At 38.8% G+C, this 16,431-nt stretch overlaps 1 protein-coding gene across 13 annotated transcripts in view; it reads right to left on the bottom strand.

Annotated features, from left to right (window-relative positions):
• Nucleotides 1-16,431, bottom strand: part of Smg7 (SMG7, nonsense mediated mRNA decay factor) — an 83,439-nt gene that overhangs the window by 6,140 nt on the left and 60,868 nt on the right. For 7 of the 13 annotated variants that reach the window (XM_023706846.1, XM_023706845.1, XM_023706849.1 and 4 more), the window contains 10 exons: nucleotides 13,538-13,700; nucleotides 12,888-13,044; nucleotides 11,086-11,156; nucleotides 9,591-9,651; nucleotides 7,643-7,762; nucleotides 5,950-6,376; nucleotides 4,305-4,449; nucleotides 3,537-3,919; nucleotides 2,309-2,680; nucleotides 1,340-1,489 (listed from right to left, as the gene is read on the bottom strand). In XM_023706846.1, coding sequence (XP_023562614.1) covers nucleotides 1,340-1,489; nucleotides 2,309-2,680; nucleotides 3,537-3,919; nucleotides 4,305-4,449; nucleotides 5,950-6,376; nucleotides 7,643-7,762; nucleotides 9,591-9,651; nucleotides 11,086-11,156; nucleotides 12,888-13,044; nucleotides 13,538-13,700 — 2,049 coding nt within the window. The remainder of the gene's footprint in view (nucleotides 1-1,339; nucleotides 1,490-2,308; nucleotides 2,681-3,536; nucleotides 3,920-4,304; nucleotides 4,450-5,949; nucleotides 6,377-7,642; nucleotides 7,763-9,590; nucleotides 9,652-11,085; nucleotides 11,157-12,887; nucleotides 13,045-13,537; nucleotides 13,701-16,431) is intronic. The other 6 variants (XM_023706853.1, XM_004646593.2, XM_023706856.1 and 3 more) reach the window with 4 other exon arrangements.

Here is a 16,431-nt window from a genome sequence, read left to right as displayed (position 1 = left end):
TAACACACACCTTCCTTCCCTTCACCCTTAGTAAAATATGAATATCGACAAGCACAAAGAATGATATTCTTTGAAATGCACACTGGCTCAGTACTAGTCAATTCTTACATCTTATATTACTCTAGTTATTTGTTTTCACAGCTACTCACTTATAGCAAAGAATCCTTCATTTTTATTCATAATGAATCCAACTCTAAATTGCAATCAGGGCTCTGAGTTCAGTCGGCCAAACAGAAAGGGGCTGAGTAGTGTTCAATAGTGTTATTATTATTTTCTTTTTTAGGGGGTCTTATTTTTAGAAAGGATTTCATTATGAAGCTCAGGCTGGCCTAGAACTCACAGCAGTCCTCCTGCCTCAGCCTCCCAAGTGCTGGGGTTACAGTTGTGTGCCACCATACCCAGCATAATAATGTTAATTCTCTTCTTCCTGCCTGTCATGCCATGGGTGACCCTCCTCTGCCACGCTGCCCTGCCTAGGAACCAGCCAAGGCTCCTAGGTGACCCCCAGTCAGGATGGACTGAAATGCTACAAACCCCTGCTTAAAATGGCATAACGGCCAGGCTAGTGAAGTGGCACATCATGACGGGTGTTTATGGTGGAGGAAACACCTCTCTCCTCATGGATAGGAAACAGAAGAGGCAATGAGAAAGACTTGGATCTTACAATTTCCTTTGAGGACAGGATTCTAGTCACCTAGAGATGTCTCACCACCAAAGTCTGGTGAGACATCTCCCAATAGTAACAAAATCTACCGCCCAACAGTAACAAACTAGGGACCAAGCTTCTGATACACAGGCCTCTAGGTAACACCCACGATCCAAACTACAGTGCCTGTACGATGTCAGCTGCAATCGGGCCCTACTCAGAGGCTGAGCCAATGAGGCTATCCAATTTTGGACTTTCAATTTCCAAAACTGTGAGAGAATAAGCCTCCACTCTTTTTTCTTACCAAGAAAACAACAACAACAACCAAATACTAGAACATATTTCCTTTCATATATCCTACTATACAGGTAGAACACAGCTTAAAATTTCTGAGGCTAGGTGGAAGTGGCACCCAAAACATGGAAGATTAATTTGCCAGAAGCATGCCTGTGAGATGCTTCGGAACAGCACACACACCCAAGCTATGACTCTGTAGCTTGAGGGAACTAGACTGAGGAATGTTTGCCATGTTTTACTACCATCTGAAGGTTAGCTTAAGACAACAGGGCAACAGTCTATGCTTTTACAAAGAAGGGAAGCCCCAGGAAGAAGAAATCACCCTTGATACAAGTACTGCAGAATTTTAGAAAAGCCAGGGTTAGAACAAGAAGCAGAATTATGTCAAATACATACAAAGAGGCTTCGTCCAGGAAGAGAGGCGAGAGGCCCCAGCAGAGCTGGGTAAAGATCAGGAGGGTTAGAAAAAAGCAGCTCTTCCTCTTCCTCCAAGGCAGCCAGACTCTTTAACAGGTCCGGAGGAAGCAAAGGGGAGCCCTTGGGGTCCTAGTGACAGAAAGGATTATAGTAAGATGTAATTAAGCATGACAAAAGCATAAAGGTGCACTAGTATGTTAGGTGGATAAAGCAACGAAAATCAAGGGTAAGGGGATTATTACAGTGAAAAGACAAATGGGGTTTGTTTTGTTTTTTGCAGTACAAGGGATGAACTTAGGACCTTAGATCAAAAGCTTTTGGAAAAAAAAAAAAGTAAAGAGACACAAGGACAATGGTAGAGAAAGATCAAGACAATAGAAGTAAAAATATTGACAGACCAGAGCAAAAAAGGTTAAAGTGCTTAGTGAGAACAATGCAATGGAGCAACATGAGCATATTTTCTGCAAACAGAAAAACAGCTCTTTTAAAAAGTAAAACACCTCTTTCTTATGAATAAGGGAAAGAAAAAGGAATTCCACTGTCCAAGATAACTGACTTTGCTTCTCTCAGAAAGCAATTTGCCTAAAACTCAGTAAACCTATTTTAAAACTTCAATCACCCCAAGTAAGAGAGGATCCCTGTTTGTCTCAGAATTCTCACAGGTTGTGTTACATTTCCGCACATATTGCTGCAAGACCATCACATTTTAAAATCAATGATAGAATTCTTCAGCTCCCCAAACTAAAGCATATTGTGTAATTTGGAAGACACTTAATACTATAAATCTAATGTTTTAGTGATCCCTTAAACATCTATTTTCTGTAAATACTGTAACTTTCAAGTGTCAACTTAAAACATAAAAAAAATAAATATATTCATATGAGAAATACCAAAGATATACAAACTCAGACCTATCTCCAATGAGCCTGGGACAGAAAGGGTACACACCTCGAATGGCATCCTGGGCACAGGATCCTGGTCTGGACGGAAGACTCCCGGTGACCGTTTGCCCCTGCGGTCCATGTTTGTTTGCTGTGGCATTATAGCTCTGTTGTCAGCCATGCTGTAGGAAGAATCCCAGTAGAATTCTGGGACCTTGACTTCTGAGGGATTGTGGTTATATGGCTCCATGGGAAAAGGCTTCATTTTTTTCTCTAGAGGCTGCTGCTGCATTACAGGAGGTTGCAGTGACGGCTCAAACAGTTTTATGGGGTCTTGGGTCTGAAGGTAGTAGGGCTGTTTCACAGGCATGATTTTCCCTAGTGGGCCTTGAACCTGAGGGGGATTCCACAGCTGTTTGGAGGCATCTGCCTGTTGATACTAAAATAAGAGGTGCTCACCATCAAGATGAAGATAAAATGCAAAGTTGCTTAAAATCAACGCTCAAGAATGCCCAAATGGGGCCAGGGAGATGACTCATTAGAATAAGTGCTTCCCTGGCAAGCATAAGGGCCTGAGTTCAATCCCCCGTTCCGTAAAAAAAAAAAAAAAAAAAAAAAAGGAATGACCAAATGAACTTGAGAGATTTTATAACAAAAATCCTTTAGGCATAAAGCAGTTTCCTTTACAGATTGAGTTTTTCAAAACACACTGATTTCTGGGCACAGACTATGTACAATGAACTTATATTCTCTTCAAATAAGAGTTTCAATGAGTAAGTACATATATGAGAAGAGGAGAGGGAGAGTTTCACTCTCTTTTTTGTTTTTAACCTTTACATTAATTTTTATTCATTTATTTTTGCAGTACAGGGATGGAACTCAGGATCTTATGCATGCCAGGCTTATGTTTAAGCTGCTGAGCTATATCCCCAACTCTCTTTTTTAAATGGTGTGGGAATAACAGTCAAGATTGGTGTCAAGTCCATCTGAGTATTTCAAAACTATGATTCTAGTTTTGTTCTGTAATTTATTTTCAAAGAATTATTTACAGAAAATCTAAGGCTGGCAATTAGTGGCAGCAAAAGATGGAAGTGAAGATTTAAATACTACCTTTTATGAATAAAGAAGAAAAAATTTAAATTTTCCTAACAGTAGAGAGAAGACTTTTGTATTTCTATAACCAGAAGTCTAACCAGAAGCTTCTTAAAACTTAACAAGTGTTTTTCAACTGTCTAAATACTAAGTCATTTGAATGTTTTCCCCAATTCAGCTGGCCAGTATCACGTGTACCTTACCTGCTGGAATCCAGAGTGGTGAGGTGGGCTTTTCCCCAAAGCTGGCACAGCTTTTGTAGGGGATTGCTGCTGCTGAGCTAGAGCTTGAACCTGCAACTGGTTTGTAGACTGTGCTGTTGGCTGAGCTGGTAAAGATGTAAGGGGCTGCTGGGAAGGTGGCTGTGATTGTTGAGGTCCCTGGTTCATTGGCCCCGGTCCAGAGGGCCGTTGCTGGCTGTAAGGAATGTGGGACTGTTTCCCAGCTTGCACCTGGTTTCCTGCTGGAGAGTGAGCTGCAGACTGAAGAAAGGTTCCTGGGACAGAAACACCAGCTGGGAAGGTGTAACCTGAGCCCATAGAAAATGCCACAGGAGGGGGGATAACATACGTTGGGGGCGGGAACCCTTCAAAATAAAAGAACACAGCTTTAGTTCTAAAGAAATTTAGAAAAAAACAAAAGGGGAGAAAATCTTTTTCAGGGAAGAAATTACACTTAAGAGCAACCATGTTAATCTCAAACATGATTTTAAGAACTAAATACAGACTACTGGCTACTTTTCTTCTATCCATAAGCGTTCTAAAGCTAGGTTCTCATGTCTAGTGACAGGAATTCTGTATATGAACTACAAACAAACAACTCAAAAATAATTTCATAATCATCAGGAGTCAAACTTGTACTTTATAACATTATGCTTAGGAACATTACTCCAAGAGCACATATTACTCAGTAAGTGAACAGAAATTCACACAGATGGCATGAGGTAGAAGAAATTATAAAATGTGGCGTACCTGGACGGCTCGGAAGAGGAGGGAAGGCTCCAGGATGATGAATGGGGATGAACTGGGAGTTACTCGCTTGAGTTGGGGTTTGAGTTACAGGTGTTTTCCTGGCTTCAGATACTGGAGTCTTTCTTAGTTCTGTCTGAGATTTTACCTATAACCAACAGAGGCAAAATTATTTACAAAACCTGGAACTCAAATGTGTCAGAAAGAAGTAACTACTCCTAAGAAAGTATTCAAAACCTTGTTGTATCAAAAGGCATATGCTGACAACATTCAAATTAACCTAAGTTAAAGATGAAAATAGTCCAAACATTATTTTACTAATGAACTTTTTTTGCTTTCAATCAGTTTAGCCCTCAATCTACTGTTATACAGACAGCTAAGTGTATAGTCAGGTGTTCACACTTGACCCTGCAACTTTTTCATCCCTCAGAATAAGGATACTTTCTAAATAAATAAATAAATAAGGATACTTTCAGCCATAAAAAACAGGCCCAAGATCCTACACCTTGATCAAGTAACAGATGTCTTCTGTACTGCTCAAAGTAGAATAAAAACAGGGAAAGTAGCCTTTATAGAACACCTGGACTAAGGTGGAGTGTGGTGATATATTACCTATGTCAGATCTATGGGCAGATTTGAGACACAAGGGCCCAGATAAGTGATCCCAAGATCAGTCTGGAGCTTACTAGAAGGCCATTACACAGAATGGAGGAAGGTTAAGCAAGCAGTGCTGGGTTACTCCTAAAACACAATCCTCTGGCTTTCTAGTTTACTTTTTTCTTGTCTTTTCCCAACACCTTTTTTCACATTGTCTCTAAATTTCTACCAAGTTTTTTTCATTTTCTTCCTACTACTAATGTTAAAATGCAACTATTATTTTTTTCCTTTTTTTAAAGAAAAAAAAATTCCCATTAGGGAAATAAGTAACCTTCAACAATGTAAGGTTCCTCACGCAAACAGAAAAGTTACATGGCAATTTTAGTATTTATTAAAACATTGTTATTACTAAAGCCAACAAAGTGAACACTTTTCTGTTTATATAAATTTATCTGTGTTTCTTTGGAAAGTACAAAATAATGTCACAAATAATATAATTTATCTTTTCTCAGTAGGAGACCTGAGTTCTTTTACCAATTCCCATGTGCCAGAACAATATCAAAATGAAAGCAGCTACTGGCTGGGAACAGGTATAAATGTCAAGAAAAACGGCATCATCTCTTTCCAAGAATTATATTGTATAGTAAATCTTTGGTGGGAGGACAACAAAAACTGCACAAGCCTTAATATGCTTTTGGCTCTATAAAGACCCAAATCTCTACTGTAGCATTAACAGTTGGTAATGATACCTGCCAAAGAAAATTATGATTTGCATGGAACTGAGGGCTCCCTCCACAAGAAGTCATCTTAAGTCACTTAGAACTGATAAAAATTTCAAATCGGTTGAGTTTTTTTTCACCTACATAGTAATTTCCTAAAATTGATAAAGAACCATCTACTGTGGCTCTGCATATATATACCTCGCTATGCATTCATACAACACATTCACATTTCAGATCTGCCAAAGCTGAAGGTTTTAGGAACAAAACGAAAAATCTTGCCTTTTGTGTGAGCCTTCCTCTATCTGCTTTATAGTTCAAATACAGCTTACCTGCACTGCCACATTCTGCTTTTCTGTTTCCTGTAACTTTCCTAAGGTGCATTTCTTGGTTTCAGTTTTCCTCTTGTTGTTGTCCTTCTTTCCATCATTCTTAGTTACAGTTATTCCTTTGCTACAGTCCCTTCTCACCTCTTTGGGAGGAAAACTTCTTCCTTGGTCTCTGTTCACTTCTCGTGGTTTAATGTTCTCTTTGAAGGTAACCACTGGCTTCTCTCCTGTGTCACAGTTGTTGCTCAGATTCCGGCCTGTAGACAGCACTGACTTTAGTCCTGGGCTCCCATCAGCAGCCAGTGACTCTATCACAGATGTTTCTTGCAGAATGAGGTTCTCTTTGGTTTCACTGGGGTCTTCCAAAATTAATTCTGGAATTTCTGTGATAAACAACAATTTCCCTACCTCATTTTCACACTGAATCAACCTAAAAAGTAAAAATAAATATAAATGTGAAAAGCATAAACCTAAAGACAGTAACTCAACCATGTAGGGATCCAAAGTGACATCTATTACTAGTCCTAAAGTGTACAGAGACGGCACGGTATATCAACACGGACATAGGCAACAAAAGTAGTGACACAGAAACTCATTCTCAGTATCACTCCTCCTCACCACAGAGTATTTTCCTACAATCACAGTTATGCTTGCTCAGCATGTTTAAAGCACAGAATAATAGTCTTCATCCCTGGATATGCGCCATCAGGTAGAGACACAATACCCATTTTATAGGTGTTGAAATGGAAGCTCAAAGGTGGTTAAGTTCATTTAAACACACAACCATTTAGGGGTTTAATGTATGACAGGAAGCTAAATACAAGCATTAAAAAAGTTACTGATTTTGGAAAGGCTATAATCTTTTCAGGAGATCCCAAGGACATATACTTAGAAAGTGGCTGAACTAGAAACAAAATCAAATCTGATTCTAAAACTTGCATTCACTGCCTTACCCTACCTATCACATGCACCCTTATATGTAACTGGCCACCATGACTGTCCTGGTGTGCCCTGCCCGAAAGTGACCACAGGGCTTTGCCTGTACAAAGCACTGTAACTGAGAACATACAACTCAGATATATATAATGTATGTTTATTATTATTGTTTCTTAGGATGCTGGGATGAAACCCAGGGCATAGTATACAGTAGGCAAGTACTCTGCAATTGATCCACATACCTAGCCACATACAGATGTTTATAGATTAGAGCAAAAACTTAAGATAAACAAGGGAGACAAAAATCAATTCCTTATAATAAGCAGTGAAAATAATAATATACTAAGAATAACTAAAGTGATTAGATGTTATATTACAAATACTTTAACTTAATTAATAATTAACAGCAATAGGGGTCGGCCAAATAGCTCAGCAGATTAAAGCACCTGCTTAGGCAGACGCTTTAGGAGTTTGATCCTCTGGCCTGCTGTGCTGGCCCCACCCCCAGGCACGCTGAGACTGCGATGGAGACTGGGTATGGTGTCTCGCGCCTGTAATCCCAGCACTTGGGAGGCTGAAAACAGCAGAATCACTACAAGTATGATCGAAGCAGTGAGACCCTGTACACCCTGTCCTAAATTTAAAAAAGCATTTATACCAAGGCTAATATACATATGAGGTAGAAGGTGTGTGTGTGTGTGTGTGTGTGTGTGTGTGTGTACTGATTAAAAAAGAATAGAAAGCAGCCCCACAGACATACCTTGGCTGATTATCAGCAATCCATTTGCCTATAGAGATTAAGCGCTGCTGTCGTATTCGGCGCTGCTGACCCCCTTTGTCTCCTGTAATACCCTGATGGCCTTTGGAAAAATCCAAATTCCTAAAATTGAAATAACAAATTATAGTAAATTAAAAGCAAAGGAAAATCTCCAGGGATTAGGGATATAGTTCAGTATCATAGTGTCAGCCCAAAGAAAGGAGGGAGGGGGAGAGGGAGAGGGGAAAATGGAGAAGGAGAGAGACACTGGGAGGCGGACAGAGACAGAGAGACGAAGAACTTTCCAGCCAATCTAGTTTACCTAACTGACTGCAATGGCTTTAAAATGTTCTCTATACAGATTAGGTATGTGACATAGTCAGCTGTATTTGTTTGAATTTATACTCCCCAAGATTTTAAACAATGAAACAAACCAAAAAAGAAAATATGTAAGTTCATTATGTTAATGTAATATATTTATACTTCCTTCTCTAGCTAAGGACCTCAAGTTATTATCTTTCATTAAGAGAGCCTTTTTTATTATTATTACTAAGACAGTCTTTCGTCATTTTAAGATGGGTGTTTTAGGGTGGAGATATAGATCAGTGGTATAGTACTAGCTTAGCAAGTGTGAGGACCCCATTTCAATTCCCAGTGAGAACAGAGTTACCTGTTTGCTTTGTGATGCTAGAGATTGAACCAGGGCTTCGCACATGCTAGGTAAGTGCTCTTCCATGGAGCTAGAAACACTTACCTTGCCTTCTAAACTTTACATAAACAGTACTAGTCTATCCACTTTAAGATGGCCCATTCAAAGTCAGAAAAATGCATATATATCATAAAGTAAATAGACATAAGAAGGATAAATCAACCTGAAAAAAAATAACTTTCCAGATTTCCCCTCATTAAACTTGAAAAGCAAAAAGAAAAATTTAATTGCTAGGTGGTAGGTAGGTTCGAGCATAGGGACACAAAAGTAAGAGTGAGGTAATTCCTACCTTTAAGACAAATATCATTTAATCTGATGAGTGCTGGCATAAAAACTGTGCCAAGAATAAGTCAACAAAGTAAAAGTGTAAGTTCCTTCAAAGCAGCTCTCAAAGCGCTTCACAGAGTAAATGATACCCGAGCTGGACCTTGACAGGATAGGTAACTGCTTGCCAGAGCACAGGCAGGGAGGTCACAAGGGCATCTGATTGCCAGGAAGGATGCATAAAAGAGAAAACTAAGGGTGGGAGAGGACTAATGCTACAAAGTTAAAGCAAAAGATTTCATGAACAAGGGGAATCAGTGCTGAGTAAACTTTGAAAACAAGGAAAATTAAAATGCCCTGGAATCTGTTTAACTAGAAAGTCACTGATTATGTTGCAGAAGATGAAGAAATGTCTAGAAGGTGAAGCAGAATCTACAAGGTTAGCCCACACTACTCTTAAGAAGAAAGATGATGAAGAGAAACACATGGCAAGAAGAGGAAAAGGTGGGGGTCCTGAGTCGGGTTTTAAAGAATGGAGTACATGCATGTTACTAGGCTGATGGGAGTTAAGTTGGCCGAAAAATAAAAAAAGAAAATCATACTAGAAGAACAATGTAGAGGAGTAAAAAGCCAGGTCCTCAGACAGGCAGGATGGGATGGGACAAAGGATACAGGCAAAGAGATCAGGATTAGGAACTTAGACCTTATTTCTCTAAAAGTAGAAGGAAAATGACAAAAAGAAATCACTGACAAGTAACAAGTGGAGGAAACATTTTTTACAAGTATTTTAAGGAACCAGTATTATACAGAATTAAAGGCATGACATACACTAATCCATTTCACATAAACAAGCTGTCATCACTGGTTACTGGTATTAAAGGAAGATAGAGCTGGGACGATCAAAGAGTCCTCTATACTCAAGCCTGATTCCTATTACTTTTAATACTGTAATCTATGATATAAACCTCAGCCACCTACCTGAAAGAAGGTCTTAAAGCCAAGAATCCTTGTAACTCAAACTCCTCTGGAAGTGGCGTAGCTAAATAAGAGAGGAAATCCAAACCTGTAAGCATTTTAATTAAAATACAGGAAAGAAAAAAATATATACAGGGAGCAGGGAGATAGCTCAGTGGCTTAGCACCTTCCTGGCTAGTGCAAGGTCCTAAGTTTGATACCCAGAACCAAAAATAAATAAACAAACACACAGAAATAATCTATATAAAAGAAATTCATCTATAAAATTCTGTTATCTTTAGGAGCTAGACATTACCCTACTATTCATATAACGCTGACTGTTCAGAGGATGAGTCTGATGGGCTATATCAAGCAGTCTTCAAAATTCATACCCTCAGATCTAGTAAACCCAAAGTTTAGATCACCCACCTCTTTTTACTCAAAGTATTGAATAATAAATGCCATCCCTGAGAGTTTATAAGAAATATAAAATCTTGGTCACTATCCCAAGCCTACTGAATCATAAGCCATACTGTAACAAAACAGGGCTGACTCACTTACAAATTAACAACTGACCTAATGGAAAAATATTGAGAAAGGAGTCAAGCTATAAGTTGCTGACTATACATCATGGAAAACATGATAGATTATGGCACATACACAGTGTAGTATATTACGAAGACAGTAGAAATATTTTCAAAATGTTTAGAGACGGAATAATATATTAACAATATGTTATGTTAAAATTAAAGCTGATGGGCTGGGGAGATAGCTCAGTAGAACAAGCACTTGTTTGGCAAGCGTAGGGTCCTGAGTTCAATCCCCAGTACCACAAAATAAAAAACAATAAATAAAACATTTAAAGCTGGGTGTGGCTGCACATACTGGTAATCCCATGAGGACTGCCATGAATTCAAGGCTAGCCTGGGCTACATAGTGAGTCCAAGGTCAGCTGGAACAACATAATGAGATCCTGACCCTGTTATCTGATACCAACCATTTTTCATGTGTTTATATATAATAAAAAGGCCTGGAAAAGATACTATCATGTGGATAGTACAAAGTACTATGAGAAAAAACAATTCTTAATGCTTGCAGATATCAAATTTTCTGAGTAATGTCTCCATACCCATTTTAAGCAGAATGAAGAAGACTGGTAGAGGATGAAAAGAATTTAAAGGGATCATTGCAGGGCCTGGGAGACAGCTTGGAAGTCTAAGTGTCTGCCTGGCAAGTGCAAGGACCCAGGTTCTATTCCCAGCACTACATGCTGTGCCAAACACTAAAACTGGGTGTGGTGGCACATGCCTGTAATCCCAGCACTGGCAAGGCTGAGACAGGAGGATCACTGCAAGTCTGAGTCTGAGCTGTGTAGTGAGACCCTGTACTGACCAAATAAATAAATAAACAAGTAAAACAAACAAAGATTTTGCACCAAAACCCTATTCTTCTCTGGTTTTAAACCACTGGTGATGAGTAAACACAGCAATAATGCATGGTCTGTGTACCCTGCACCTACCGTTAGTACTCGAGAGATCCTCTTCATGGGGATGGAAACTATTTAGAAGAGAAATTAGCCAGGGCCAAATGCTGTAGATTAAAGAAATAGTTCAGATTTTATTTTTATACAAGAGAAAGTGGAACACAAAATGTTATCTACAGCAACTGGTCTTCATGCATTTTCCCCTCATGTCAGCACTTTAAAGGCTGTGTGATTCTCTAAAATGTGTTTTCAAAGGTATCTAGCTAAGATGTACTAGAAGGACCAAATGCCACTACACCTTTTCCAGGTTCCTAATTTAACTAACAGTACAAATAACCTGTCATATACTGGAAACTGGTATTTACTGAAAACACTCTGATCAAAGATAACATAATAATGTTTTCATAGTTTCACATGCACTATCTAGTATGGAACCCAATGCTAGATCTTTCACCTGTGAGAGTCTGTTTATAACACACTCAAATCATATTCTCTGTTCAAAGTGACATTTTTTTTTTTTTTTGCTTTATGGTACAAAGAAGTCTACACTGCTCTACTACCCTAGTCTCTGGTTTCTGAGCGAAAAAAGATCACTATACAGAGGAAGAAAAATAAAACAGAAAGGCAATCGTCCCTCTTAAGTATAAAAACTTCATAAACAAATGGTAAAACACAATTATTCTTTCATCACATACACCTTATTGAACAAAATAGAAATCTGAGTCTTAAATTACATTAAGAGTAAAGTAGCTACAGCCTCTGTGAAGAACTAGAGCTTTCGTTAAAAAAAAGTCTGGAACTCTGTATTTCTAAAGGCTACACTCACATCCAAAAGAAGTATTTAGAATATTGTATTCTCAAACTCCACTCATGACAAGGTCAGGAGCAAAGACACTTATAGTCAGAAGTGAGAAAAAAGGAGAATTATGAAGTAGGATTACAAGTTCTTAAAATGAGATCACACCATTTTATTTCCTAGGTTGTGACCTTGGTAGATGTGCACAAAAAGACTTCACTGCTAGGCCACAGCAGAAATTTCAGAGATTTTCCTTCAGTTTACCACCAAAGTATATACACTGTAAAGCCTACTCACTGTAAAGCTTTCTTGAAAGTACTTTTACCTATAATCAAAGATTCACTGGAAGTTTCATTTGCCTCTGAAAAATCAATAGTTTTTAAGACCAAGAGTAGACATTACAGAGAAAGTGGTCAGAATAAAAACAATTTTGAATGTTCTATATTTAAAATAAATGTAATTCAGATTGGGTATTACTGATGTTGGGTATTACTGCAACATCAGTTTATGTATAAAAATAACAGAAGAAATAAAAAAAAGTCCCCTTCAATTTCCTATAGGAAACTAGGCACAATGCACTGCTGAGGGGGCCTGCCCATTAGCTCAGGTGTTTAAGTGCCTGCTAAAACAAAGCAGTCAGGCTCAGGATGCTGTGGTTCTATCCCCTCATCCTCAAGCCAAACCAGACCTGCCCTGAGGGCGTCCTGAGCACCCCCCCCCCCAAAAAAAATGTACTGCTGAGAAACACTGTATGTGAAGTTCATTTTGAATTGTGGAAAAATGCCTTTTCCCCAGGATGGCAACTAGGGACAGGGGAATGCAGAGAAAGGTGCACATCTTACAGAGAACAAAAATAAGTAAATGAATAAATGAACAAATAAATAAATGACAAGCACACAAGGAGGTTTCCAGTTCAATTTCCAGAGTAGGTAGAAAATATAGTCTTTCATTGTTCATACTTCATGCTTTAGATTGCAGTTTTTACACATCTATGAGTATTAGACAAAGCACACCAACTACCATGAAATTTCACAACACTTACTACTGTCTTTCATCCACCACTGCCTCCTGAAAGACTCTGGGTCTGAGTCTTAGCCAGTCCATGGAGACCTTGACTGCAGGAAGAGGATAGGCATTGTATGTCTCCTCCTGAGACTCATTTTGAAGGGGACACTTGCACAAGGTGCCAAGAAAAGACACTTAAAGGAAAAAAAAAATGTATTCAGGACAAAAGAAAACTGAAACTATATGACAGTCCAAATTAATGTATCATTATAGGCTTTCTGCTATATACTCAAGTACATTCAAGTTTCCTTCTAAATGACATTTTCTTTTCCATGCCAGGTGTATTAGTGCACAGCTATCAACAATCCCAGGACAGAACCCTGAGACAGGAAGATTGCTGTGAATTCAAGACCAGTGTGCACTATAGGAGTTCAAAGCCAGCCTGAACTACTTAGTGAGAACCTGTCTCAAAATACCCCAGTAAATAAACTGATTAATTTTAAAAATGTTGTCAGGTTGATGGGGGGGGGTCATAAGATGAAAGGACAGAAATTGGGGATTAGGCCTCCTGATTTAACATTAAGAAATACAGGACACTTTTACGTATCATTTTGTTTTGGCACATTTATGAAATGACTAGGACAAAGCTTTTCCAAGAAGGAACCCGTTAAATAATTTAATACTCACTAAAGAGGGCCAATAACTGTGTCCAACAAAGCTGCTCATCTTGGCTATAACTGTGCTGCTCTGTTTCGTTGCTAAAGTCACGGAGGTGATGAAGTTGAAACAGGTTAATGACAGTGACGTGAACTAACTGCTGAGAGTTGAAAGCTTTTTGGAATAGCAGCCTCTGTAAAGGAAAAGAAAAATGCTCTATAAATTATGAAGAGAAGGAACCATTTTAGACAGAGGAATTAAAATAGTAGCCTACATTTTGGTACACATTAAATGCTAGTACTTTAATGGGATCTTGTATTTTCCAAGCTGACTCCTTTCCCTGAAAAGAGTTCAAATACTAATGAGTTGCTTGTGCTGCTCATCAACAATTTAAGAAAAAAATTGGGAAGGGTTGTTTCTATCTATAAATTTATACATTTTAATTCGTTAGTATTTTTTATTTTTTTCTGTATTTTAGGGAAGGGTCTCACTACTAGATTAGTCAGACTCGTAGTGATTCTCCTGTTCACAGTATCCCCAGTGCTGGGATTAGAGGCTTGTACCACCTTGCCCAGTCTCAATCACCTTCTCAGCATGCCCCAGGGGCAGGCCAGCCCGGGGATCGAACCCACGGCCCCAGCACCTGCTTGCAGGCGCTTTAATCTGCTGAGCTATTTGGCTCGCCCTTAGAAGTATTTTTAATAAAAGATTATTACACTAACATTTTTCTTTCAAAAAAGTGTAACTGATTTTCATCAAGTTTTGCTTACTTAATAAATGTGCTCAGAGGGCTTGTTGAGTAGCACTATAAAGAAGTTGTCACCCAGATGTTCTCAACTGGTGGCCTCAATTATCCTTCCACTTTAATATCTGCAATAGTTTTAGATACCCCCATGTAAAGGACTTTTCCAAAGTAAGTCCCTGATAAAGCTATTATTGGAAATGATATTCTTGTTTTACTCTATACTCTAACCATACAGACTTGCCCCCTCTCTCGAGGGAAAATTTTTGGAGACAGCTGGCTTTAAGACACCAGCCTATAGTAAGAAATGATAACCCCCTAATTTTATCAGCAGTGACAGGAGAACCTAACATGTCAAAAATTCACAGGTGCCTTTCACTATTGAGATTTGTTTTATTTTTATTTACATAAGGAATTTGAAGTATCCAGAGTGAAGTCTACAATTCTAAGCAAGGTCTTCCCTACCATTATTGGAGAAAAACACAATTCCATTTTACTCTATCAACTTTCAACCTTCTGCAATCTGGCATTCTACCGTACACTTCTAAAATGCTCATTCATTTTCCAAAGGCACTATTTCTTTTCCTCAAAATTTCCTAAAGTCCTGCCTCTTCTCCAGAATTTGCACACAAAATTTCTTCTTCAGTCTCTATAATCAACCTTCTAAGTAACTAATCATTTATGCAAACTGGGCCACTAGTTTGACACAATGAAGTATGTACATGGATGATACTATCTACAAGTGTATTAGATATAACAAGTACTTTATGAAATTTCTATTTTTGAAATTTACTATGCTAAAACTTAGCTTCAACAATGTTTTGTTTTCCATCCCTGGGCATGCTGAGCTGGCCCCACCCCTGGGGCTTGCTGAGACGGCAACTGAGACTGGGTGTAGTGGCACACCTGTAATCTCAGTTCTTGGGAGGCTGTAAACAGGTAGATTCACTAAGAGTCCAGTGAGACCCTGAACAGCTTGCAGACCCTTACCTAAAATACCAAAAACACCCACCCCAAAACCAAACAAACAAAAAATCCCTCAAACCAACAATGTTCTGTTATTTTAATAGTGAGTGCTATCTTTAGGCTCTTAAATATGTCCCCAAGGCTTGGTCTCCAGCCAAAGGTAGTAAAAAAACCTTCAGAAGGTGGGGCCTAAGGGAGGAAGTTGCTGAGGGCACACCCTGAGGAGGACAATGGGACACTAAATTTCTTCCTCTCTTTCTCACTGCTTCAGGTCGCCATGTCACTGTTATGCATTCCCTCACAAGAGGCCTAAAAGCAATAGGCCAACTTACCCTGGACTAAAACCATCTTAACCTTTAACCCAAAACAAACCTCTCCAGTGTTTAAGTAATGGAATGCTGACTAACACAGTAGCCAAGGTCTCAAAGGGATCATACCATGTTTAACTTTAGAGTGTTGCAATGATATTTCAAAGTATATTTTACCAACTGTCCTCTTACACGCATTAAAATTTCACACAGAGCAATTTATAGCCCTGCCCCCCACTAATGATCAAACTTAGGACCTTCAGTTTTCGAGGCAGGTGCTTCTGCTGCTGAGCTGTCGCCCCGGCCACATAGCGCGACTTACAAAGCTAGGCATGGTAGCACACTCCTGTAATCCTAGCATTTGGGAGACTCAGGCAAGAGGACTGTTGTGAGTTTGAGGCCAGCCAGGGCCACACAGTGAGTTCACGACCAGCCCGTACTACACAGTGAGACTGTCTCAAAAGTTAAAAATCAACAACTACAAAAAAATTTACAGCTGTGGCAAATGTTTAAGGTTCCAAGTAACGTAAAATTGACTAGTTTTTAGATTAGAATTACTCAGCAAAGATCACATTAACCACTCAATTTTCAAAGAATCAATTAGAAATAATCTTAAGTGGCCATCTAGTCCAACACCTTGTTATTTAGTAGGACTGTATCTAAACCATCCAAGGAATATGGTTGTCAATCTGATATCTAAGCTCTCTAAAAAAGAAGAAACCAGAATTTCCCTTAGCAACCACCTACAGAACGCTACATAAAATTTAAGATTCCAGTTCCAACTCCAAGAAAAACAAAGATATGTTCGCTAGAAACAATCCCTTTTACATGTATATGTATGTATGAATACAAATCTATTAGACATAGTTGTTTTTCTTCCTGGCTAAATAGATTAAGGTATTAAAAAG

This window comes from Octodon degus, unplaced genomic scaffold (genome assembly GCF_000260255.1).
Source record: "Octodon degus isolate 3935 unplaced genomic scaffold, OctDeg1.0 scaffold00273, whole genome shotgun sequence".
In the NCBI taxonomy this organism is placed as follows: Eukaryota; Metazoa; Chordata; class Mammalia; order Rodentia; family Octodontidae; genus Octodon; species Octodon degus.
Note: the sequence above shows the minus strand (reverse complement) of the source record. Positions and strands in the feature narration are given on the sequence as shown.